This window comes from Saccoglossus kowalevskii, chromosome 7 (genome assembly GCF_978046115.1).
Source record: "Saccoglossus kowalevskii chromosome 7, keSacKowa6.1, whole genome shotgun sequence".
NCBI classification, from domain to species: Eukaryota; Metazoa; Hemichordata; class Enteropneusta; family Harrimaniidae; genus Saccoglossus; species Saccoglossus kowalevskii.
The window spans coordinates 40,244,489-40,272,317 of record NC_140647.1 but is presented as its reverse complement, the minus strand read 5'-3'; the positions used below and the strand labels follow the sequence as shown (position 1 = coordinate 40,272,317).

The window sequence follows — 27,829 nt, the reverse complement described above, 5'->3', positions numbered from 1 at the left end:
ACATGTATTACCCAGTCTATAAACTCTACATCATTACATACATGTATTACCCAGTCTATAAACTCTACATCATTACATAGATGTATTACCCATTCTATAAACTCTACATCATTACATACATGTATTACCCAGTCTATAAACTCTTCATCATACATACATGTATTACCCAGTCTATAAACTCTACATCATTACATACATGTATTACCCAGTCTATAACTCTACATCATTACATAGATGTATTACCCAGTCTATAAACTCTACATCATACATACATGTATTACCCAGTCTATAAACTGTACACATTACATACATGTATTACCCAGTCTATAAACTCTACATCATACATACATGTATTACCCAGTCTATAAACTCTACATCATTACATACATGTATTACCCAGTCTATAAACTCTACATCATTACATAGATGTATTACCCAGTCTATAAACTCTACATCATTACATACATGTATTACCCAGTCTATAAACTCTACATCATTACATACATGTATTACCCAGTCTATAAACTCTACATCATTACATACATGTATTACCTAGTCTATAAACTCTACATCATTTCATACATGTATTACCCAGTCTATAAACTCTACATCATTACGTAGATGTATTACCTAGTCTATAAACTCTACATCATTACATACATGTATTACCCAGTCTATAAACTCTACATCAATACATACATGTTATTAATGTGAATTCCAAATATGGAATGATTACGCATGTAAGTGTCCTCTAATAATAAAAACAAACATTGCTGCCACCACAAACAAGTTCACTGATTCTGTTCTAAACGTTTTGGATTTTGGCATTCCCATTATGTATACTTGGACGGAAAAATGTATAATAATAATGTTATTACGAGTATACCGTATTTATCTGGGTATAAGCCCATATGCACTCAAGACAGTACGCCATTGCATCGACCTCCGCTGTGCGTCGGTCGATACTTCCGCTGTACTGTCTTCGTGCATACTTTGAGGTATACTCGTAATAACGTTATAATACACAAAATATAAATATTGTATAATCACCTTTCTTCTGAAAATCTGCTCATATCTCTACATCCAACAGGGGCTGTCATGAGATCTAATGCCTGGCCTACAATGGTTTGGTATGTAGTCTATGACAGAAACAAAATGAAATGTGATATATTGTAGCAGGCGTGTGATATCAGTTTTAAAATGGTGATAAAATTAACAAGTGACCGAACATTGCAAATAGCTCTGCTTGTTTCTTGAGTTGATAATATTCTGTTTGAAAAGAGATTAGCTAAACGCTGTTTACAGAGACAAATGCCATGGTTAATGTTATCAGTGTTCTTGCCATATTGCAATTTTTATCACTGGGTTACAAATTCAATAGAGGCCCACCCAAGGTACCTACCGGATTCGGCTGATACACCGCCCATTCTAAACCCCGCCCATGGGCGATGTTCCAAATAGTGGGCGATGTTTTGGTCCATACATTGCCTGACTGAACCAACAAACAATTTTACAGACTCCAATTTTCCCGTCCGACACCTTGCATCGAGCACGCTATTTCAAATATGACGCTAAAAATAATTCACTGTGAATTCGAAAACCATAAAACTCCATTAAATGCAATGCTGTATACGAATTGTTGTTGCGTATTATGACTTGTTAATACATTTCACTCGAATAAAGTCTACGCTTGAAAGGAATGCTATTTACGAAGTTTAAAATAGCCAAGACTTCCTGATTTGTGCCTCTTGGTTGATTTAACAACGTCAACGGCAGGTATCAGTAATGTTTAATTTTTGTCTGTATCGCATTCCAGACAAAAACTCAGCAGCCAGAATCAAGGCGGATTCCATTGACGCTGCAGTTCGGCGTCTTCTACACCGATCTGACGCATATCGCGCTAGTAAGGCGTCATATGACACAGGTTTGTGCTGGGACAGCGCTTCTGGTGACGACACAATGGGGGGATTCGCATAGAGTTCAGGGAAAATCAAGGAAATACTCGTTGTTACGGCACGCCTGATTGGCTGAAAATGAGTATGCGCACTTGATTTACCCAGAACTTTGTGCGAATCCCCCTTGATTCTGGCTGCTGGCCATTTTCGTTCATGAAATCGCCGGATATCATCAGAAAATGCAGGATTTGTGCAGTTTTGAATAAAACCAAGTTAGTGATTATGAACAGTGGTTATTAACGTAACACCTGATCCCCTCTAAAATTTTTGTTTCGCATTTTAAGGTAAGAAATCGACATTTGAAACCGACAGGGTGTCTATTTACTCGGTGCCGTGTTTCACAACTTGTTTATTTATATACGTATAGCGGATGATTTTTTATTGAAAATTAGTATTTATTGATTTTCATCCCCCAAGTGACTGTGGTTTCGTGATATCTGCCATAACATTGCCCAGGCGATCTTTTGGTCCACATTTTTCTAAAAAAAATCGAATCGTCCATAAGATCGCCCAGGGCGGGGTATCAGCCGAATCCGGTATATACCAAGTAGTCAAGCTTGTAGTATTCAAGAAGTTGAAATTTTTTTGTTTCCACGAATCAATCAAAATCAATTTATTGATAATGTCGCAAATGAAAACAAAAATTTAATAGCAGTTCACCCAATACATATAAAGTATCAAAGCAATCAAGCTCATAGCATAGTAAGACAAAAATATGTGTTTTCAAACTACACCAAGATACAATGAGATATGGAAAGATTGGACATTATATTATTAACAATGACAACAACAACTTCTTCCGAACGGGGACTAATAATTACCGGAACCGTCAAATTGCACGGCATCTTGAATTGATCTAAAAATGTCTCCTGTGTTTCAGTTTTTCCAATTGATTTCAATTGTTAAATAGGTGGAAATTATACCTGTTTCTATTGAAAATACCGGTTATATACCGAAAATATAATTGGTGTCTATTTTATATTTTCACTATGTGGCCATCACAGAATTCATGGAAACAGAACAAGTGTTTTCATAATTTTCAATGCATTTAGTAACATATCATGTATTCCAATGCAATTCTAGTGTGTCTGCTTTAGGCCCGACTGTACTATTGCACGCTCACTCTGTAGAAGATGAATGCCGAAGAAGATCGCGGCATTCATATTGAAATTGTTGAAAAGCATATGAGTGAAAATAGACGAGGATAAAAAGGGTGCGGGAATAGGTTCAATTGTTACATTCCAAACTCGAACAACGAAGCAAATTCTGTCAATTCAAAATCAAACGTTAGAAAGCATTTACAGGGGTTTTAACAATTGTGTTTCGATTAAGAACTAGGCAGTATACAGAATGAAGTATAGGCTAATGCTACATTACACCATAACTGCCTTATTTATTGCAACATATCATGTATGTAATGTTTCTCACCACGTGGCCTAAGTAGCGCTCTTAATCAAACACCATGACAATCTGATCACAATGAGATGTAGTGTACGGGCTAATATTTTTGGTTGATGAAAATATTTTTACTTTTATTTTTTATCACTTTTTTGTATTATGTCGCCTAAATAGCAGCATAGACCCTTTTAGAGGGTCTATGATAGCAGTCAGTAAAAATAAAAAAAATCTCAGAACAAAATAAAAAAGATAAAAAACGATAAATACAGTATAGTGAAAATAAATATTAATAAAATTTTCATGAAAAAATATCCTCTACACTACATCAAATTTTAATGAACACAGTTTGTTCAGTCAAATTTCTCCCTCATTTTTTTTCAAGAAAACTGGTTTTGTTACCCCACATTTGTTTCATTTGTGTGACAATAGTGAAGAATCAATAAAATAAAAAGGACATTTTTTGGAGGATGTTGTGGCCCTGAAAAGGACCGTTGGGTTTGGTTTGAGTTGCAGAATAATTTCACTATCGGTTACATCTGTATATCTGTAAATAACCAACATTCTGGAAGTATCCCTCAATGTCAGCTACGGTTACCTGGCGAATTGCATTGTAGATTGCGAAATGAAGGTTTTCCCGTGCCAGTGTTTGCATGTATCGCACCCCCATATTCAACGTGACATTTGGTGTCCTACGATGGCGCACAATTTCAATACACGGAGTCCAAATTAACGAATGTCCGTATTTAGGATTAGCAATCGAAACATTGAAGCCACTTTCATCCATGTATTTTAAACGATGCGGATCTACAACACGCATTTCATCAATAAATTCTCGAGTGTAAATCATATTTCGTTCGGTGAATCTTTCTGTGGCTGGAGTATTTAATCTCTTCCATGTCCAGTCTCCACCTGTAAATCTGTGGCGAACGGCGTTGGAAAGCGTAGACACGTTTGTTGCCAATACTTCTTGAAGTCTCTCCTGCATCTCACATTAAGTGATTGACGGCCTATCCGCTTTAAGAGCTTCAACTTTGAGAAATGTTTAATCTCCATGCAGTAATTTGATGGGTCTCCCCCTATTCGAAACTTATGGTTTTGTCGAACTTGTTCGTACGTATCTCAGCTATACTTTTCGAACCCCGGCCGCGGTTATTGAAAACTTACGCCCTACTGCAGGGAACACTGCTCTCAGTACCTCGCCGGTATTCATATTACCACCACTCTCCACGATTTCCTTTATGATTATTTGAGATAAATCATCGCTGAGTGACGTTCCCTTCTGGTAGAGTCTGTTGTGACATTTATAGTTTGCCATAACCAATATTACATCAGAATCTGAAACACTGACACGGGCGGCGGGCACGATCAGGCTTTCTTGTCCACGTAGTTTGTAGTAAAGACACCAAGTAAACAAAGTGTTACAATGTGATCACATTTTGGTTAAAATTATAAAGAGTGCAACCTGATTTGTCTCAATGTTTGGCTGTCATGCACCTAACTACCAAATCGAAATACTATTTTTAAAAACCCTGTACGTATGTGATGATCTAATCTTGAAGATAAAAAGAATCAAGAATTGATGTTCTATGATCAGATGATATTTTACTAACTCCAATTTACTCGAATGTATACCAGATCACGTCCAATAGTATTTGCGAATACTACAACAGAAAATAACTTGTCTTCTGGGGTTTTTTTAATAGTCTTATTTTTGTGTATAACGCTCTGGTCGGGAACATTCTGTATGCAGTCTAATACGGAACGTACTCCAAAAATAAGAACAATTTGACATTGACATTTTGTTCATTTCACAACAACTTTTGTCGAAACGCAGATTTAAGACGATGCATCAAATCGTGATATTTGCTTTCTACTGTAAGAAGTGCTAGAAAGCGGCACATTGAAAGGTAATTTGAGTTAGTCACCTGCTATTGAGATTCGCGTCCACAAATAGATTATCCCTATGGTGTGCCCTAGTTTCATGCCACTAAAATAAGCGAAACATAGAGTTTTTTGAAATTTGAGACATAATTGAGAAATGGCGGTGTACAGGTGTACACACAATTCAAAGCACAAAATTTAGAAACGGTTGTTACTAATTTTTAAATTAAAAAATTATTCCCTGACTGAAGTCAATCTAACCAAAGACTATAGTCTTTGGTCTAACATCGCTTTGATATTAACGTGACATCTTCATTTGTCTCACTATGCACTGGTAAATTTGAACAGAAGACAGGAAATTGCACAATACGTTGATAAATTGCAATATAGTTCACAAGGCTGAATGAATGCGAACAATACAAGGTGTGAATATTTTGGCGAGTGTTGACATACTTTCCATTTGGGTCGTGTGCGTGATTCTAGGGGCCGGCTTGTGGTCTCACACACGTGAATGTTGGCCGATCGGTTCCGGCACGAATGCCATTTTGGTAAGAATAGCCACAAAGATCATACCAAGAAGACACATGTAACAAAATTGGTCGAATTTGCCGTCATCGTCATATCTAGGGATCGTTTGATCTCAGAGTTTCATTTCTATTCCATTTACCATCGTACCACATACACTCGGAACACATAACAGTGAACAACGCTAAACATAGCAATTTCATTTCAAACAACTAGGGATATTTCTGGCTAGTACTCTTTCCAGTGACGTTTCAAATTTGCGAACACAATTCTCATTGCCTTCGTTGAACCATAGACAGTCTATGGTTGAACCTGCTATGTGGTACTTGGCAACGCATTAGGAACTATGTTAGACTGGCACAGTCTGGGCAATTTATTTCTTTTTAAATTTAAAATTAAATAAAAAAAAATAGCGAAATGGAGGTGTTAACTCAAAATCCCTTGTAACCGCGAAATCACGTTTTGCGTTCACCCCACTATTCGCAAAACTATTTTTTCCATTTAAAAAAAAAAAAATCACCACAGCTGGGCCAGTCTGGAACTGTGTAAATGTTTGTGAAAACTAGACTGACGATGTATACGCAAAATATACGTAGATCTGCGTCTGTACATATGAAAATATCTGCTTACAACTGGTTTTTAATTCGTGTCGAAAACGTGCACAGAATGGTCATTTTGTGCACGTTTTCGACACGGCTTATCAGCCAATTCAAGTGCCAAATCCATGAAATCAACAGCCAATGTCAATAGAGTAGCCTAGATGTTAAAAATGAATTAAGTACTGGCAAACCAACTTCTGCATAGGTATACTCAGAAGCCCTCAAAACCTAATATTACATGTGAGAACGAAACAAATCCGATGAGATTTCACGTTTTCCCCGTTAAAGGGATGCTGGCTGTTCCCTCTCTGGACTCTCTCCCCGCGTATACTAGTACTACCAACTCCTACCATGTCCTCATTTGGTGACACATGTCAAGCTATAAACGAGCAGCAGCACTCATTCCACTTTAATTGCATTTTAATCAACCACATATCGCTTAACTTACGACCTGAAAACGATCATATTTGTATCCCTTTCTTTTCTTACTCGCTTAACACTGATCACTTGTTCAAACACTGACACTGGCACATGAGTTGTCGAAATGGTTGTTTTAGTGCTAAAGTTTGAGGATTCAAAAGTATTAACCATTATTTAATTTTGAACGACACTTCCAATCCATCATACTTTGTATCGTTCGCGAACGCATCTTAAACTATGACCTCTTGTTATGTGAACGTTCCACAACAAGCTGATAGAGCGGAACTGTGTTTCGTTTGAATCCAGGGCTGCTACCTCGTTTTAACAGTATGATTATCGAGACATTTACGTGATACAGGCAATGCTAACTCCTCAGGGCAGAGAACCCAGGAACATATTGATGTGTTTTCAAAAAACAAAAAAAAGATGCCACGACCATGTATTTAAAATGTGAGCAAACAGACGGGCGATGTTTCTGGGTTTGCGTGGTCGAAAAACAAAGCGGTAATTATTCAACAAGCGTTTGCAAAAGCGAGTGACAAAAAATGATCGATAAGCAGAAGCGAGCAGGAGGTTGGGTGAAATTAGTGCTGTACACTCAGGTTCTTTGCAAAATACAGAAAACAGAAAAAATGCAGTTTTGAATATTGACACCGTTCGTATTTTTTAAATGAGTCAAAACAAACAAAAATTGTATGCTGCTTAAGCGATGATCGATCAAAACAGACCCGTTTTGCAAGTTTTAACGGCTACGTTCTGCTGATATAAGACTTCACTTTCAGAGTTATTACAGAAGATAATGTACAAGAGCAAAAAAACAACAACATTTGGTTATGTGAAATTAATAAGCATTCATGTAGGTCCAATCAGTACTGTTGTATCGTTTATTTCGTCAACCGAACGTTACAACCTGGACCTGCTGGTTGATTAGTATTGCAAATATCATTTCTTTCTCCCTGGTCAATGAATCCATAATCAATTGGGTATAAGTATGTTGTTTTAGAATGATTTTCATTTGGTTTCACATGATAGTTAGTCTGATTTATCATACAGCATTACAAACAGGGAGTCCTCGGCATGGGTCTACTATACCCCAGACCACTCATTTTGATGAGTGGTCTGGGTGTGGCTTGCAGGTAAGAATAGACAAGCAGCCTATCGGCTGAGATAGCTCCGCTGTTAGCAATGTACATTTCAATTAAAGAACTGAAGACATCATTAGAAAATGAACAATATGTATAGTATTAAAGTAATCGGACTTACAGTTTTTAACAAGAAGTTGAAAATATCACTTTCTACCAAAAATGACAAAAATATTCACCAAAATTAGAGAATTGACGATATCATCATGAAATGAACAAATCTGAGAGAGGTCTACCCAAAATACATATACAACAAGTATCAAAGCATTCAGGCTTGTAGTTTTCAAGAAGAAGTCGAAAAAGTAAAACATTGACATGGACGACGGACAATCACTCATATGATAAGCTCCGCTCGACAAAGTCGACAGCGGAGCTAAAAATGGATTGCGATGAGGTTGTGATTATTTGGATTTTTGAGAACAGATTGTTACTAACAAAGGATTATTTTTCAACACAGATCAGCAGTCAAGAGAGTGGCGTTTGGACGTAACCCCGGAGTTGAACTGGGCCCAAATTGATAGGGAGTAAAACAAAAAATTGGAAGAGCTGTCCATGCATTGACCAATCACACAAGAGCTCACAAACACCAACAAAATATTTGTTGTTATACTTAACAAAGGGGTTTGTCATTAAAAACAATGGAACGTTTATAGGCTTAACGTTGGATTTAGATCGTGTTATAATTCAAATCCCCTAGAAAGAGTTATAAGCACAAATTTTCATATGTACAGTGGTTTGTCACATGTTTGTATATACTACGTATATGTAGGAATACGTTAGACAGCATTGTTTTGCATTACATGTATGTTAATGTGTGCACTGTTTACTTCCGGTCTGCGTAAATATACTGCTGTGTAGATTTACGTATCAGTATGTTCCGAATGCGCCGACCAACGTATATCTTCTAATATCGGGAATATAATATATATCAACGATTTTGCCCAGTGCTACTTGCCTAACTATACAAAACTGCAGATGTGAGAGAAGGGTTTAACCTACTTGCCTAACTGTACAAATCTGCAGGAGGTGTGAGAGAAGGGTTTAACCTACTTGCCAACTGTACAAATCTGCAGGAGGTGCGAGAGAAGGGTTTAACCTACTTGCCTAACTATACAAATCTGCAGGAGGTGTGAGAGAAGGATTTAACCTACTTGCCTAACTATACAAATCTACAGGAGGTGCAAGAAGGGTTTAACCTACTTGCCTAACTATACAAATCTGCAGGAGGTGTGAGAGAAGGGTTTAACCTACTTGCCAACTGTACAAATCTGCAGGAGGTGTGAGAGAAGGATTTAACCTACTTGCCTAACTATACAAATCTGCAGGAGGTGTGAGAGAAGGGTTTAACCTACTTGCCTAACTGTACAAATCTGCAGGAGGTGTGAGAGAAGGGTTTAACCTACTTGCCAACTGTACAAATCTACAGGAGGTGCAAGAAGGGTTTAACCTACTTGCCTAACTATACAAATCTGCAGGAGGTGTGAGAGAAGGGTTTAACCTACTTGCCAACTGTACAAATCTGCAGGAGGTATGAGAGAAGGATTTAACCTACTTGCCTAACTATACAAATCTGCAGGAGGTACAAGAAGGGTTTAACCTACTTGCCAACTGTACAAATCTGCAGGAGGTGTGAGAGAAGGGTTTAGCCTCCTTGCCTAACTGTACAAATCTGCAGGAGGTGCAAGAAGGGTTTAACCTACTTGCCTAACTATACAAATCTGCAGGAGGTGTGAGAGAAGGATTTAACCTACTTGCCTAACTATACAAATCTGCAGGAGGTACAAGAAGGGTTTAACCTACTTGCCTAACTGTACAAATCTGCAGGAGGTGTGAGAGAAGGGTTTAACCTACTTGCCAACTGTACAAATCTGCAGGTGCGAGAGAAGGATTTAACCTACTTGCCTAACTATACAAATCTGCAGGAGGTGTGAGAGAAGGATTTAACCTACTTGCCTAACTATACAAATCTGCAGGAGGTGTGAGAGAAGGATTTAACCTACTTGCCTAACTATACAAATCTGCAGGAGGTACAAGAAGGGTTTAACCTACTTGCCAACTGTACAAATCTGCAGGAGGTGTGAGAGAAGGGTTTAGCCTCCTTGCCTAACTATACAAATCTGCAGGAGGTGCAAGAAGGGTTTAACCTACTTGCCTAACTATACAAATCTGCAGGAGGTGTGAGAGAAGGGTTTAACCTTCTTGCCTAACTGTACAAATCTGCAGGAGGTGTGAGAGAAGGGTTTAGCCTCCTTGCCTAACTGTACAAATCTGCAGGAGGTGTGCAAGGAGTGCTCCGCCCACTTGTATAACTTTATCAATCTGCAGGAGGTGTGTGAGGAGGGTTTTGCCAATTTTTACAAATCAGTGTGTGCCTGGGGGTATCTTCTGTGCCTAAGTGTAAGTACAATGTAGAGAGGATGTTATCAATCTATATACATTACATATACTCACTTCATGAAATAGTTCAACAACGCTGATATAATATGGCTTATTCCGAATTGTTTTTTTCAACATTTTATAAATACATACTTCAATAAAGAATGAGTCATTAATAGCATCCAGTCCAATTCCAGGCTGTAATTAAATGAATAATTAGTAATCAATTTTTACAGAGTTTGTTATTTGATTGTGTTATAAAGACACACAACTGGACATGTAAATGACAATAGATTCCGAGTTGTATACAGTTTGGACACAAACAAGGTGGTCTATTAACATTTCTCAAAATATTAATGTTAGTGTGTATGACACTAAGGTTCTTGAGATATTTTGAAATGGTTTTACTATAATAGTGGTGTTGACCTGCCATACACAAATTTCAAAATACCACTAATAATATATGTACTATGTTAAGAAATGTTGTTAGAAATGTCAGCTCAATTGTATTAACATTTAACACCAGCATTTATATCACCTAAGATTTCTAGTTCAATTTTCAAAAATGACTTTGTTTATTTTGAGAATGAACAGGATATTCCTTGAAGATATTGAGGATTATTTTTGAAAAAGAAATATGCAGGTTATTTTGTGAATGTACCTGTGCTTCTAAGAAAAAAAATAAATGTGGAACATTTTACCTTTTTATACCAGCATGGCTGTCCTCTCCTTGTAATAGAACCATCCATCATATCATCAGACACTAGAAAATATGCTTGTAGCTGTAACAAGGAAATACATGTAGTATGATCACTGTTATTGGTGATTGAGGCAGACCAAAAGTAAAAGTTGATAAGCAATTGACTTTGTGATGGTTACCTGTGAATAGCATCACAGAATGTCATGAATGCGCATTATCAGACAGGCCATGTTAGGTGTTATCATACAGGGTATAAATATGAGAAACTCACCCACTCAATACACCAACCTAAAACCATAGCACATTTCATTTCCTCATCGTCAAGACTTGATTTGTCTTTCAGAGACTTATATGAACTCAATACAGTGAGTCCTCTGTTTCGTTTACCACCTGGTACATTGTACTCTAACACCTAGAAAGGAAAAGGAACATACATGTAACTATTACAAATTACCCATTGAGAAAGTAGATATTAAACAAGCCAGTAGGCTGGTTGGCGATCCGCTCCGCTCAAAAACAAGCAACATGTTTTTGGTTGTTTCCATAGTGTGACATAAACGTGAAGCTAACTTCGGTTTATAACTAAATGGGTCTGTATACGTGGTTTGCAAAAAACATTCAGTCTTTAGAAGTCACTTAGGTTATTACTAGAACGTATTCTTCTGTTACATCATTTATTATTTCCATCCGTTTTGAACACTGCTATTACAAAACCACAGTCAGCTGGCATCGGTGTCGCTGGGTGTATATACTTATACTTTATTAAACACGTAAAATTCCCCAGGAGGAATTAAAATGGTTACATTTACACTAAACAGTGAGTTTAGCTGACTGTGTACAAAACTGGTAGAAGGTAATACATTTGGGGCGAAAGTATTCAAAAATCAGTTTTTGGATGTTGCAATAGCAGTGGTGGGCCAGGATTTTTTTCCAATTAGTGACGGCACGACCTACCTGTGAAGTATGAACAAAACCAGCCGAGCCGAAAAAATCACAGAGGAGTTAAAAGCCGTTGCTGGTGAAAAGTTACCCCAACTTTGGGGTCAAATTTCTCGGTAATGAAAAAAGATATCAAAAATTCAAATAGTAACTTTGTGCCCACACTCAAGCTGAGTAGAATGAGCTATGTCTGAAGTATTTTATCCCAAATTTGTAGGAGGAGATACATTTGGCGTGAAGCTATCCAAAAATCAGTTTTTTGGCTGTTGCTATGGCAATGGAGGGCCAAAAATTTTTTTAGATTTTTCCTAATAACTAGGGTGAAGGTGTGACCTACCTGCCAAGTTTGAAAGAAATCAGCCAAGCCAAAAAAATCACAGAAGAAATCATACGTGAAAACACTGGTAATTACACACACACACACAAAACGACAAAAGTGATTATAAGGGCAATCCTAGCGGAGCAGATCACCAATAACAAATAAGAATGCAGGATGGATACAAACTAGTCACACTGGTCACTAACTGACTCTGTATTAACACTAAGATAACATTGTGTACCTTCATATATATGTGTAGTACATACAAATTTTGAAAACAATAATGGGCCAGAACTTTTGGTTGGAAAAACAGTCAGTTGGAAACAGTCTTTATTTCTGCATTTATTTTGATATTTTATTTTGATATTTTGGGAATTATTGAGAATTAACATGAAGAAAGTTAATGGTGGGGACGACAATCAACAATGATGACAACAGTACGGACATTACACATTTTGGGCAAGTTGTGAAGAAGATGCATTCAGAAATTTGATTAAATCATATCACATAAATTATTAGAACACATCCAAGGAAATAACTGCTACAACGTTACAACTTGTAGTTCAAGTCAACATAAGGTATGTTCAAAATGTAGTACATACATGTATCAAATTTGTCATATGTACACTTTAACAGGACAGCATTTTTTAAGTCCTTTGTGCTCGTACATTTCCAGGGATGAATAAAAACGAAAAATAAATAAAACAGACTAGATTTGTACAAGTCGAACCAAACAAACCTCTTTTTAGGGCCATTAAATCCTCCAAGAAAATATTTGATATTTTCATATGTGATAGAGTGTTATTTTTTCAAATTCTGATCATTCTGACTGACTAATATTTTTTTTACAAACGCTGGACTCTTGAAGCCGGGAACAGCCACTGGTAGTGCTGTATACAATTAAAACCTATTTAGGCTTGCCAACGCTCACGCCGACAACAGTGTAAAAAGTAAAGACACTTGTTAAAATTGGTGACCAGTTTAGTATTATAGAAAAAGTGTAGTCTTCAAATAACCACAATAGACAAAGTGCGGGTCAAGACCGAACATACATGATTTCAGTGTTTCATGATACGGGTAAATGTTTTCTATTAATAATTGAACTTTAACATAATATTCATGAGATATTTTTATGTCATAACCTAATTAAAGTTATTAGCATATTGTGTCCGCAGTGCACATGCTTCGAGCCATTTTTCCATATTCCACAACATACATGTATGCATCATCACAATGAGGTCAAGGTGATGTTCAGCACCATTAATGAGGTTTGTCAATCAAAGTCCACACAAAAGCGATTTATGCACAAGCCTACAAGCCACACCAATCCAGTGACTGCTCAGATTACAAAAGACTCCCACCATGTCATACACTGTAATATGCAATTACAATTATGGTTTCCTTGTAACTCTGGATATTCAATTTAAATTTATTTTTGTATAGATTATTTCTGCACTGTCTCAGCACCATTGAATTTCCTGTGCCATTATGAATACTAAATGCACATGAATAGTATAACACTATCGGTATATACATGTAGGTGGTCCTTGTATCATCAAAATTTGCACATAATGCCCATACTCATCCTGGTTTCAAAGCCTTATTTGGGAAATACATGTACCACAATGCAGTGTTTTGCAAACTGGTGATTTCACAGTTGTCAACTTTGGAGTTTGGATCTAAGAGGAAGTGGGCAGAATAAAAATAAAAATGTTTCTTTTTCTATTTCTTGCCAGTTTATTGTTGGCAAATTATTTAGTCAGGAAAATATGAGGTATCGGGGTATTTGGGGGACATACATTTATTGTTAGCTGTAGAAAAATATGGCACCCTCACGAATCAGCAGGAATTATGCTAGTGATCTGGTAAGAAAATAGAATAAGGATCTGGTTACTATAGGAATTAGAGAGCCCTTCAGAAAAAAAAAATGAAGGAAAGGAGGGCCTCTGTTTTATTTGGAAGTACAAGATCTAGTCTGAATCATGTTACATGCAAAACTGCATTCCGTTTAATTAATTATGGCACAAAGTGTTATTTGTCTTTATGTTGAAATGTGCCCATGCTACTGGTACATTGCAGGAAATATAGTTAAAATGTTGAAGATATTCACATCTGAGGTACCATGCATATATTGTATTTACATGTTTAAATCGTTTCATTGCGTCTCCTATTTCATCATCTTCCAGATCTGGTTCCACGATTTCACGCACCAACTCTTGAAACATCTCACCAAATCTTTTGGCATCATTTCTCTCCTCCATCTTGATGTGTGCCATAACAAAACTCCTACCTTTAAAATGAAAAAGAAATTTATAATAACACAAGCATATTATAATAATGGGTTTTTACTTTTTTAAAAGCTTTTTAAAATATGATACATCCTGCCTGCTCACAAGACATGCTTAAAGTTCCAGTAATACATTGTACCTAATCAATCACCTTGGTATGGAAAATATTACATGCATTATTGAATCAAGAAATATGTGAATGGCTAAAAAACAATAAATTTATGAATTTAAAACTCTTTTTTTTGGTGTATAAAAAATATATGGAGATTTCAGATTTCTTAATGCAAATTGAACTTGATGGTCAGAAATGCTCCACGCATTCACGCATGCACAGAGAACTGTATCATTCCATTGCATAAAATCATGAATATTTGTAAAATATGATGACATATTTTCAAGCAAATGATTCAAATTACATTTCCCATTATGCACTGGTGCAATTTTTTCAGATTGGAAAGCCATGGTTTAAATAATCATAGCAAGTTCCTAATCTCATGAAAAACATAATAATAATCACTGACAAAAGTTGAAAATTGAAAATAGTTCCTCCAAACTTTATCTGAGTCATATTGATTGTTTTAATTTTATCTGTATTTTAATTCAATCGTAGAACTTTGAAATGAAAGTGAGAAAGTTTTTGCATATACTTTGTAGGTTGGTTGGTTTTCTCCAATGAATACATTATACCAGTAGTGAAAGAGTATACTAGAAGTACTGTAGCTGCTTTTTCTACTAGAATTACATGTCAGAAAACTTCTTTTCTATTCCCAAATGACAAAATACACTTTATCAAATCAAAACATCTTCACTAAATATTTAAATCTCATATAGGTCCATCCAAGGAACATATTTCACAATTATAAATGCAATAGAGTTAATATGACACCTATACCAACATCTCAGTGCGCACACACAACGATGAAAAAGCTAAAATAATGATTTTCACCAAAACTAATCAACTGTTAAGTGACATCATATTTTTTTTATAAGGATGAAGAATTATGTGGGAATTACTCAAAGCATCAATAGTAAATTCAAGAAAGTGATAATAATAATAATATAATAATAATAATAATGAATTTATTGCATCCTTAGAAATAATTTCCATTGGTTGAACAGCAATAAAATGTTAGTAATAAAGTACAATACATATAAAACTAAAGTAAAAGTAAAATGTCAGTTATTGTTATTTCTGATTTCAAATATTTTGTATAAGTATTCACCAACTTGTCTTATTAGTACGTCTTCTCTTGAACTCATAATATATTTAAATATCTGGACATCACTTTTTAATTCTTCTGGAATATTGATATTATTAAATAACTTTTGACTTTCTGTTTGGTATCTAAGACATTCCATGAAGAAATGTTCTTCATTTTCAATTTTGATCTGGGAACATTGCTTACAGATTCTGTCTTCTAAAGGTATTTTGGGTTGGGTATGTCTACCCTTCTCAATTTCTAATACATGACTGCTTATTTTGAAACGAGTCAATACGATTTTATGTTTCAGATTACATATGAGCAAATATGATTCAAAAGTGTATGAGTCTTTAAACTTTATATACGTTCTCAGTTTTCTATTATCATTTGTTACACTCAACTTCCAACTTTACTGTGTGGTAATTTTTGAGGTTTGACAGACGAGGACAAGTTTGTAGTATTTTGGGAGACCATGTTTTTTACTGATGTAAACCAATTTAAATGTTGTTGTTTTTGTTCTTCAAAGACTTGTTTTGTAATATTACCGTCTGGTAAGGCACTAATACGATACCAGTATTTAATAAGATTTTTCTGAATATCTATGATTAATGGAAATTTACCAAGTTCAGCTCTGCATGCTGCATTTGAGGAGAATTTACTCACACCTAGTATTTTTTTGCAGAATTTCAAATGTAACTGTTCAATTGGTGTTTTGTCCCATCTATTATTGTCTTGTACTGTATGTCATGTCCCCAAGTTGTTGATTCATATAACAAAATTGGTTTAATACATATCGGAAAAAGGTGCATAAATGTTCTACAGTCAGTCTCTCTTGGCATTGCTTTCAACAGTGCATACATTGCTCTAGTAGCTTTGTCTGTTAAACATTGTCTTGTTTCTTGAAACTTTGATTGTAAAGTTATACCTAAATAAATATAAGAATTGACACAACTTATATTTTGTTCTTGGAATTGAAATAACTCTCTCTTTCTCATTGTTCCCTTTTTGAAAATCATAACTTTGGTTTTATTAAGATTTACCTGAAGTTTCCATTTGTGGCAGTATGGCCCATTGCCCCCGGCCTTTTACCCCCCAGCCTGTTGCCCCATGGTCTGTTGCCCCCAACCTCTGTATTTTGCCACCTGTTTTGTTAAGATTTATAAAATGAAATAAATATTTTAAAATACTAAAATATTATTGGAAGTTTTAATAACTTACGCAGTAACTCTGAGTCTGAGTGTCGATCAGAAAATTCTGAGCGTGACCTTAACAATTTTTGTGAAACAGATATGAGTATATTCCATTGCGGAGGTTTATATTTATTAATAAAAATAAAATATCTCAAATCATCATGAATTGGAAATGTTTCTATGTGCTCTAAAAACCAGATAAAATAGACCATTTTGAAATGTTCTACAGCCAGTCATCGTATTATATGTTCCTCTCGTAAAATCCCACCTACAAGATTCTGCGTCTACCGCACAAAAAAGTACGAGTATTTATGAATTCATGTGTCGGTGTGATACCAGGTATGTAGGTAGATAGAATTAAACAACATGTTCCATTAGCAATTCATCAAAAATCCAACGCTACCAAGGAACAGCCAGCTCGTATTTGTAAAATTATTAAAACCACAAAACAGTGTGACTTGGCAATTGGATTACAATCACTTAATCAAGATTGTGCCAAAGAGTACAATGACAATTGTTTTCAGATACTTGGCATTACTACATGTAGTTCGTTTAGGGTTTTATTTAGGCACTTTCGAAGTAGTATTCATAAAAACAAAGAAACCCATGCGCCGTATAGATGAAAGGAATGTGTTTAATATTCACTGCGGTTATTGTCAAACATAGTGTTAATCGGCCGGGAGCATGCCCGGTAGCCCCCGGGGGCAAAATATTCATGTCCGGACTAGAAGTCTGACTGACTGTAATTGGGCAGAATATCGTGTGCGTTGGTAATATTTCGTTACAAAATTTGTGGTTAGCAAGGAGTCAACTGTGTCATCCGATGTTATTTTACTATCTGCGTGCTGATAAAGAGACTAAAATTACATTGGGCGAGACTTGGTTTAACTTTTTTGGCTGAGATTGATCAAAATGTCCCACAAATATCCAACTTTTCATGTGTGTTCTATCGGTGGTCACATAATAGGTTGACTGTAACACGAATGCTGTATAATAATATATTTTTGTATACAAAAGGAAAACCCCAGTTTTCCTGCCACTTCAAAAAAAAGATAGTGTTCTGCTAATTATGAGTGTTAAACACCGAACACGAGAGATCACCCGTCTTTACCATCAGTAATGGGTTCTGTCATGGTGTTAATCATCTGACACGCAAGTGTTCAGTTAAGTATGTGTGGATTGTCATAGTGTTAATCATCGAACACGAGAGATCACAAGAGTTTACCGTCATTAATGGGGTCTGTTCAGGTGTTAATCATGGAACATGAAAGTGTATTGCTAGTACAGGTCGGGAATACAGTTTGTCACAATATATTTTTCTTGTGTTGATATTTTTATTAAAGGGGAACTAAGAGCCTAATTTGTATTTGTTGTGTATATTGAAATTTGATTTATAAAATTAAAAAAGGATGGTTAACTTCAGAGTTGTGATGATTTTAATATGAGAAACCATAAAACTGTGAAGAACTTTTGTCTGCGCCATTTTAGGGACTGTGGGGAAACAGTCAAAGGCAAGATCATTATCATTATCTTTATTTTGGGATGTTTTCGATAGTACGCAAACTCTTGATGTCAAGCAATTTTTGCTATGATGTTTTTCAGCGCGATTTGACCTGACAGGTCACACCTTTCATTAACCAATCAAAATGCTGTGTCATACTGACGGAATTTTCCGATTTTTTTTAACGCAATATGGATGTGAATGACCGCAATGTTAAAATACGAACTGTGGCACTGATTTCGTCGAAAATCCCCCTAAAACAAGTGATTCACAATTTTCGAAAGGTAAACCGAGTGTAAACCGAGTAAATGCCCTTCACGGTCGCCAACAGGTCACGACGTCCATACCCCATTCACGGTGATAACCAGTTAACGAGATAGTAAATATTTTATTTTTTCTAAATTGAAACTTCAATCTTAGTCCGGTTGCCAAACCCCAGTTTTTTGGATAACCGTGCAATGCGGTCCATACAAAGTTTTTTTGCTGTTTCTATACCTCTGAGGTGTACTCTTTAAGAATCTGGATGATGCCACTCTGTCATCCTTGGGCAATCCGCACAATATGCAAATTAAGTGGCCATTATGGAAAATCTTGTTTTCGTCATTATCTCAATAATTACACATGGTATCAAAATAATTTTGGTGTCTATCCCTATGTTTTGAGGGGTAAAGTATCAGATTAAGCCATTTCAGTTTACACAAATATTTTGTTCTGAATATATATATAATATCCTAATTAAGGCAGTCATTACGGAAAATCATGCTTGTGTAAAATACCCAAGGTATTACACATGATATGAAAATAATTTCAAATCAAATTAATAGATTTGAATTTCCCGCCCAAAAGCCATTCAAAAACGTATCTTGCAACTATGATGAATTTCTTAGGTTTCTTAGGTGCATCAGCAGCAGCAGCAGCAGCTGTAAGCAATGCATCGTTAAGAGGACATGTCCATGCTGAAGACAGTCTTGTTCAACTTGTCTCTGACAATTTCGATGCTCAGATTTCATCACAGAATGGTCACCTATCCACATACTCTCTCGCAATGCTACTAACATTTGTGGATAAGCATGGTAGAGCTGATGCCAATAGGCAGACCTTTATTCGCATAGGGAAGGATGAGATGGAAGAACAGATTATCGAAGATATTCCTATCCTGAGATACTATGGTCCTAAGAAGCCAAACATGCCTTCCAGTGAAATAAATCATTCGGTCTTACCACTTAAAGTAATGGCGTACCAAGTCGTTGCTTTAGAAAGGGCCCGCCATTTAGACTTTGTGTTCTCTAAGTGTGTTGCTACAAGCACAAATCCAATCGAGTTTGGTGGCTTCAACACAACAAGGGCAGAGTGTAAAACCAGCGACAAAGGCCATGTATCTGCCATTGATTGATATGAATCCAACCCATCCGGACTCCATGATCACCGCCATGACTGAGGCTCAGCGTCTCACAAAGGAATGTGACCAGGACATTACTATTATGACAAATGATCAGCAGCTCTACTGAGTTGTAGTCAATGTGAAATGGGTTTACCAAGAGAGATTCTCGGATTTCATACCAAGGCTCGGGGACATGCACATGCTCATAAGTTTTATTGGCTGTGTTGGCGTAATGATGGCAGACAGTGGACTCGAGGATATCATGAAATCATGCTTTGGAGGTGTAGCACACATGCTGTAAGGGACGAAATTCCCACAGAATTTTAGAGTCCTTCGGTTAATGACAGAAGAACTGTTGCATCCACATCTGGAAGGATGTGAAAGTCATGAGAAGATGTTTGAAGCACTTGAAATTCTCTCTTCAAGAAGCATCACAATTCGCCTCTGAGTTCAGAACATGATAAAACCTGTCTTCATCATGATGGTCTTTGTGCAGGTAGAACGAGAGGCAGACTGGCCACTCCACCTCTGGGCAGTAGAACAAATGATGCCATATTTTTTGTCTCTGCTCACTTCAACTACGCAAGATATGAGTTGTACTACTTGAGGACAATGCAGCGCCTACCACCTGAAGTACTTCAGTGTTTCATGAGAGGTGAACACACCATGCGTCACAAGCCAGGACTCTGGAACGGGATCTGGTCTGACATGTGAATAGAGACAACCTTTATGCATTACGGGCATGGTCCAAATAGAATCATAGGCATAACACTTAAGCCCGAAACCCTGAAACAATGGGCATACAGTATGCACACATGCAGCATGATCGTTAAGGATATTGAAGACATGTCGGAGAGAAAGAGGTGACAAGTCATAAAGAAGAGAAGTCATTATGCATCACTTTGGATGCCAGGACAGAGACAAGCTACGAGACAAACTGACTTGCATCGATCCCCTGGATCCAACTGTTCATCCTGCTGGTTTATTCAATGTTGTTACTGGACAGATTGCACCTGAAACAGTGAATGTACATGAAGCAGTGGATATTGAGAGTGGTCAACTTGTGTCATTTGAAAAGAGCTGGCCTGGCGAATTTAATGAGTCAAACTGTCCTTGCACATGAACTGTCACTCGTTCCTATCTCCATGTTTGATGAGGGCAATATGAGAATTGCAACTACGAAATCAACACTGAAGAAGAAGCTGCAGGTGCCTGTGTCACATCGCTTGGTTGAGAAATCAGAGGTAGAAACACTGGCTGTGCTTACCTTTGGGTTATAAACTGGCCTAATCAAGGAACTGTGGCAGATTTTGTCAGCGACTTCACAAGGAATGTGATGAAAAGGGTGACCAATCAGGACACATAGCTGATCTTTGATCGCTACTTCGACTTCAACATTAAAAGTGGAATGCGCGCAGCTCGAGCTGGTGATGAAGCGAGCCGACAACACAAACTGCAGTTACAAACTCCATTGCCCCCTCAGAAGGTTGTTCTTACAGTAACCTTGAATAAGGAATACAGGTCATAGATCTGATATGTCAGGACTTGATCCACAAAGCACAGGAAGAGCTGAGTAATCACAGTCTGGTCATTACCTCTACTGACCCTATCCAGTTGCAATTCAGAATGACATTGTCTTCCACAGAAAAGATCTTTGGACTTGCCACGAAGAAGCGGATGTGAAAATCATACATCAAATGGTTAAGGCTGCTGAAAGTGGAGAACAAAGAATAAATGTTGTATGTGAGGACACATATGTGTTTGTCCTTATGCTGCACTACTACAGGGAGTTGCAGCTGACTTGCCGTCTCACTATGGAAGGACAAAGTTATGAACGAGCCTCTATAGACATTTGGGCAACTGCAAGTGAGCATGGACACTTGCTTTCACAGCTGCCAGCTGCTCATGCCATCTCAGGGTGTGACACTGTGGCTCAGTGCTTCAGAGTAGGAAAAAGCACCGTCATCAAAGTCCTTAAGAGTGGTGTAGAACTGCACAAATTTAGAGTGTTATCTGAGAACATAGGTGACATCATTGATGACGCCACAGTATTCATGGCTGCCTGCTACGGAGTCAAAAGCGTGGTGACATCGAACATGCCTGAACTCCGTGGAGAAGTGTGGATGCAAAGGATGGGTAGAAAAAATGTGACACTCCCACCTTCTAAAGAGGCATTCAAAGAGAACGTGAAGCAGGCACACATTCAAACTGCCATTTGGAAATCAGCTCTCAATGCAGAACCTCCTGTATTAAATCCTGTCGTTTTTGGATGGGAACGTGACGAACGCACCAAATGCTTGATCCCAGTAATATTGCAACCAAATGTTAATGTTGCTCCACTGGAGGTACTGGAAATGATAAGTCGTGGTTGTGCAATGGATACACCCTTTTCAACAGCAATGTGTGGATGCTATGTAGCTCACTTGTCATATACAATATTTTGTGGATGTCATGGGTAAACACACTGCCAGAATGAGCACACCCGATGGGTGACAAGTGAAAGCAACTTGTTAGAGGACTGAGTCAATAAACAATCATAATCAAAGATGATGATATGTTATGATGTACATTGAATGTTGTGATCTTTACAGAAATGGCTTATTCTAATTTTTTACTTCTCCAAACACAGGGATAAAGACCAAAATTGTTTTGATTCTATGTGTAGTTAATGGGATTTTGACACAAACAAGATTTTCCATAATGACCGCGCCAATTTGCATATTGAATACATATTCAGCACAAAATATTTGTGTAAACTTTACTGAAATGGCCTAAACTGATTCTTTACCCCTCAAAACATGGGAATAGGCACCGAAATCATGTTGATACAATGTGTAGTAAATGAGATATTGACGAATACAAAATTTTCTGTAATGGCTACCTTAATTTGCATATTATTCGAATTGCCCAAGGGTGACAGAGTGGCATCATCCACATTCTTAAAAAGCACGCTTCAGAGGTATAGAAACAGCAAAAAAACATTGTATGGACCGAATTGCACGCTTTTCGGTCTCTGCCACCAGACTATCTACAACGTACATGCACAAGTAAATTTCCAAAAATAGGAAAACACAGGCTGAACACATTGTTTCACAGACATCATGATAACAATGGCTGAAACCAAATTCGTGTAATGAAATGAACCATTTTCTTTTAATTTTATTTTATAAGTGAAAGCGCATCTGTGCAACTACCACTACCAGCAGTTCGTTCAATTCGTCGTACCATTCGCAAACAGAGACAGGCAGCAGGAAATCCACACCCTATCCCAGCAAATATGGGCGATCTCATCATACCGGAAGAATATAAGGTAATAATATTTTTTTGAACCTGAACATTAAAGCTATGCACTGTTTTTTCTACGAACTGACCAAAATCGGGTTTTCATGTATGAAGTAAAAACTTAACTATTGCATTTACTATTAAGTCAAATCTGTTTCTCTCACTGCTACTAATTACATTGTACATTCGGTAATGGACGACTTTGACACTGGGATATCTCTCCCCTTACCGTGTACAGTATAAATCAATATATGCAACCAAAGTATATATATATATATCAAATATATATCATGTTTATCTGCTGGAGATTCACAATAGTGTGATGTCATTCTAACCAATTTTATTTTATTATTTCTAGGTCACACCTCAAGGCGATCGTTTCTTGCAATACGACAGGGGGATGTAAACAACTGTGTTCTCATTTTTGCCACAGACACTGGCTTAAATGTTGTACAAAACTCGACTAACTGGTTTGCCGATGGTACTTTCAAAGCTGTCCCGGAATTGTTTTACCAGCTATACAATATCCATGCTTTGATGGAACAATATACAGTTCCATATGTGCATGCACTGTTACCAAACAAACAAGAAGCCACTTATACAAGACTTGTTCACTAGATTTTCGATATAAGACAACAACTGAATCCCACGTCCATCATGAGTGACTTTGAATCAGCAGCAATTAATGCTGCCGGCACTGTATTTCCTAATGCAACAAGGAAGGGGTGATTTTACCATCTGTCACAGTGTGTTTACAGAAGAGTACAGGCTGAAGGACTACTGCAACGATACCAAGAAGACAATGACTGTGCGTTAGAAGTATGCATGCTTCCAGCGCTGGCATTCGTACCAGAAGAGGAAGTGATTGACGCATTTGAGACTTTGCAACAAGAATTATCCGATGAAGCCAATATTATAGGAGATTATTTTGAAGATACATGTACATTTATTGAACGCGAACGTGGACGACGCCACAACAGTCATCGGCAGCAACCAAGATTTCCTATATCACTGTGGAACATGCATGAGAGGATTGAAGCAGACCTGCCCCATACCAATAATCACATCAAGGGTTGGCATCAAAGATTTCAAACCAATGTTGGCGCCCACCATCCAACGTTATGGAGATTTCTTGAAGTACTACGTTGCGAACACAGTTTTAATGAGGTGATTATTAACCAAATAATCCACCACCACAACGAAGAGCATACCATGCCCGATCCGCCGCCATAAAGCGTATTGTACAGACAGACCTACGCGGTATCGCACATAATAATAGTGTCTGATTTTAGAAAATGAAAAATTACAAAAAAAAGTGATAATAATCGAGTTTTACCTGCAAGGATTTTATTTTTTATAAAGTTAAGCTCAATAAATAAAAAAGATGACAAAAAACACAATCATCTTTATTCACAAATAAATACTTGTTAAATTTCTAAAAAAGGGGGGCAAAATTACCAGCGGGCAGTAGGCCGGGGGGCAACGGGCCGGGGGGTAAATGGCCGGGGGGTCAAATGGCCGGGGGCAAATGGCCGGGGGGCAACCTGCCTGCTCCATTTTGCAAACCTAATTGTGTTGTTGAAATCTATACTGCATAAAATAGAGAGTTAATTTTATAATTATTTAATGTTACCTGGTTACTGAATATTTTAATGTGTCATTCAAGTCATTAACATAAAGATTAAAAAGCATTGGACTTATAGTACATCCCTGTCTCAAACCCTTATTTGTATTAAATATTGGAGATATTTTTTTGCCAAAGCGAATACATGTTTTAGTATCGTTATACATGTTTTTAATTAAATGATAAAGTTTCCCATCAATTCCGTTTTTTAATAATTTATAAAATAAACCATCCCTCCAAACAGTATCGAAAGCCTTGCAGAAATCTACAAAGCATGTATATAGTTTACCATTTTGTTTCAGGTATTTATTAACTATTGTTTTTAGAGTAAAAATGTGATCAGCAGTCTGATAACCTTTTCTAAACCCAGCCTGATTGTTATTTATAATATTATGCTTCTCAGAAAAATCACATAACCTATTATTGACTAAATTACAGAACACTTTACCTATACAACTAGAATCTGCTACCCCCCTATAATTTCCTGGTTCGTCCTTATCCCCTTTTTTAAAATATGAGTAATTATACTTGTATTCCAGATGTTAGGATAAATGCCTGTATTGAATATTAAATTATACAATTTATGGAGTGGTTTAATTAGATGGTTTTTACTGTTTTTTATAAGTTCTGCACAGAACCCATCATATCCAGCTGATGAAATTTTTTAAAAGAAATAGGAAAAAAAAAAAAAATAGGAAAAAAAGAAAAAGTTGGCAATAACTCTAATTTACATTTAATAAATTAGTAGTAAATTGAATTGTGTAATAATGGTAAAAATATTGATCTAATTATTCTTGACCACATTAATATTGGTGACTTACCCTGCCATAAGAGAAAATTCAATCATTTGAATGAATGCTAATACTTGACATACTAAATTTTGTTGGTTTTGGTGTAGAAGACTTAGAAGGTAAGCTTTGCAAACGTTCATAAAATTGTCTGTGATGAACACACACCAATTATTTCACAGACTCACTAATATCCAAAACTTTAAAAATTTGCCACCAAAGACACAATTCATAGCCTTGCTAAACAACAGTGGCCTAACACTCCCCGTAGCAAGGTACCTAAAGAAGTGTTTTGAAATAAGACAGCAACCCCAGTGACAACCTTCTCTCACTATATGAGTTTTGCATTTTGTCTTCTATCTATCGTAGTATCATAATTTTATACTTGCTATTATTTGTGATGTATTAGCTTAGATTGTTTTTTTTTGTTTTTTTTTATCTATACATGTATACTGTATTGTAACCTTTTATTCCTTTTTAAACTTTTGTAACCATTGCCAATCCCTCCGGGGAATGTGTAAGTGTTAATAAAATTATTATTAAAATTATTATAATTCGAAATAGGATTTCTAGAAATTTAGGTTTCTCTCGTATTTTGTGATCATATCAGTGTTTGAAATTACTAGTCGCCCAAGCCCATCAAGTTTTCTGCCAAGATGCAAAGTTTTGTAATGTCGTCCTAAGTTGTCCAACTATACTTTTTTTGAGCAGTAAGTTATAGCTGATGAACATCAGAAAATGAATACACTATCTAGTAAACTATGGCTAAGAAAATAGTAATTATGTGTGAGCAGTGACTCAAACACGTGTATGATTAGGTTTACTAGGGTTTTACGTTCTTGGTTATGCACCAATACCTAAAATAATGCATTATCATTTTTTTTTTTTGTGAATATACAGCCACCAAGTAAGAAGCAGAAATAGTATGACAAAGATAAAAGCAACATGCCATTCATTACTATTTCTTTTTTCAAATATTTTGTATAAATATTCACCAGCTTGGCTTCTTGTTATATGTTTGAATATCTGAACATCACATTTTAATTCTTGGGATCTAACACATGAACTTTCAATTTTGATCTGCAAACATTGCTTCTAAGGGTGTTTTGGTTTGGGTATTGTCTACCTTTCTCTATTTCTAATATGTAACTGCTTATTCTGAAACAAGGTATATAATTTTATGTTTCAAATTACGTACAAGTAGGAGCAAATATGATCAAAAAATGTATGAATATGTATATATACGTTCTCAGTTTTCTATTATCATTTGTTACGTTCAACTTTCAGAACTCTACATATACCTGTCGTATATTGTTTTGTATGTATTTTATTTTACTAGAGGTGTGACAGACAAAAACAAATTTGCAGTATTTTCGAAGAACATGTTTTTGACTGATGTGATGTGATTTTTTTTTTTCACTTTTGAAAGCTAGGCTTGTCTGGTAAGTCAATAAAACGAGATCAGTATTTAAAAGATTTTCCTGAATATCTATGAGTACTAGTAATCAAAGTGTAGCACTTACATGCAGCAATTGAGCAGAATTCATTTACACCTGGTATTTCTATATCCTAATGTAAATTTATTTACAAGGAGGCAATAAAGTTATTATTATATTACCCGATCGAGAGGATTTTTATCCATTTTGATTGGAATATACATGTATAGTCTAAAAATATATGAATCTTCATTTGGTGGGCCGAGATGTACATTGATTTCTTTACTTTTTATGTAGTTTTCTTTTACTAATATCTGATTTGTAACCCTTTTCATCCCCTCTGGGGGGTGTTGTGTGTTGATAAATAAATCACTAAATCACAGAACACAGACAAAATATCCCCATGCAGGACTTTTCTCCCTATCGAAATATGCATCCTGATGACTGCATGGTCTTAGCAAGTAGTGTAAGAATATCCGACGTAACATGTGAAAAAAAACACACATAGAAATTACCTGTACTATGTCTGTAATTACCCACTGAAATATACGAAGTGAGTGGATAGCTGGGCCAGCGAGACCGGCGGCAACAGTGTTGATATGATCTGATCAGCTGATTGAAAAACGATGAAGTCATCGAACGCGCTATAGTGAAGGTATAATTTTGATTGGCTGTTGCCGGTGTCATCCGATGTTTAATAAGCCGCTAGTATAAGACCGCTACAATATATAAAACCAAAGTGTTTGCATACTCCATGAACTGTAGAATCGTTTATAAATAGGACCAGACAAAATAGATCCTAAAACAATAGATTCTAAGACAATGAACAGGTCACTCTCAAATGTATATTCTTGGTAACCTTTGACCTAAAGACCCTCTAAGG

The 27,829-nt window shown here is 36.5% G+C and overlaps 1 protein-coding gene across 3 annotated transcripts in view; it reads right to left on the bottom strand.

The window, feature by feature from the left end:
- The window catches only part of LOC102802847 (farnesyl pyrophosphate synthase-like), a 76,946-nt gene that overhangs the window by 48,474 nt on the left and 643 nt on the right, over positions 1 to 27,829 (bottom strand). The window contains exons 1-7 of one of the 3 annotated variants that reach the window (XM_085501561.1): positions 27,462 to 27,782; positions 21,084 to 21,526; positions 14,396 to 14,544; positions 11,268 to 11,408; positions 10,998 to 11,078; positions 10,372 to 10,494; positions 1,051 to 1,139 (exon numbers count right to left, since the gene is read on the bottom strand). In XM_085501561.1, coding sequence (XP_085357687.1) covers positions 1,051 to 1,139; positions 10,372 to 10,494; positions 10,998 to 11,078; positions 11,268 to 11,408; positions 14,396 to 14,530 — 569 coding nt within the window. In that variant the 5' untranslated portion in view covers positions 14,531 to 14,544; positions 21,084 to 21,526; positions 27,462 to 27,782. Of the gene's footprint in view, positions 1 to 1,050; positions 1,140 to 10,371; positions 10,495 to 10,997; positions 11,079 to 11,267; positions 11,409 to 14,395; positions 14,545 to 21,083; positions 21,527 to 27,461; positions 27,783 to 27,829 lie in introns of those variants that run through there. The other 2 variants (XM_085501560.1, XM_085501562.1) reach the window with 2 other exon arrangements.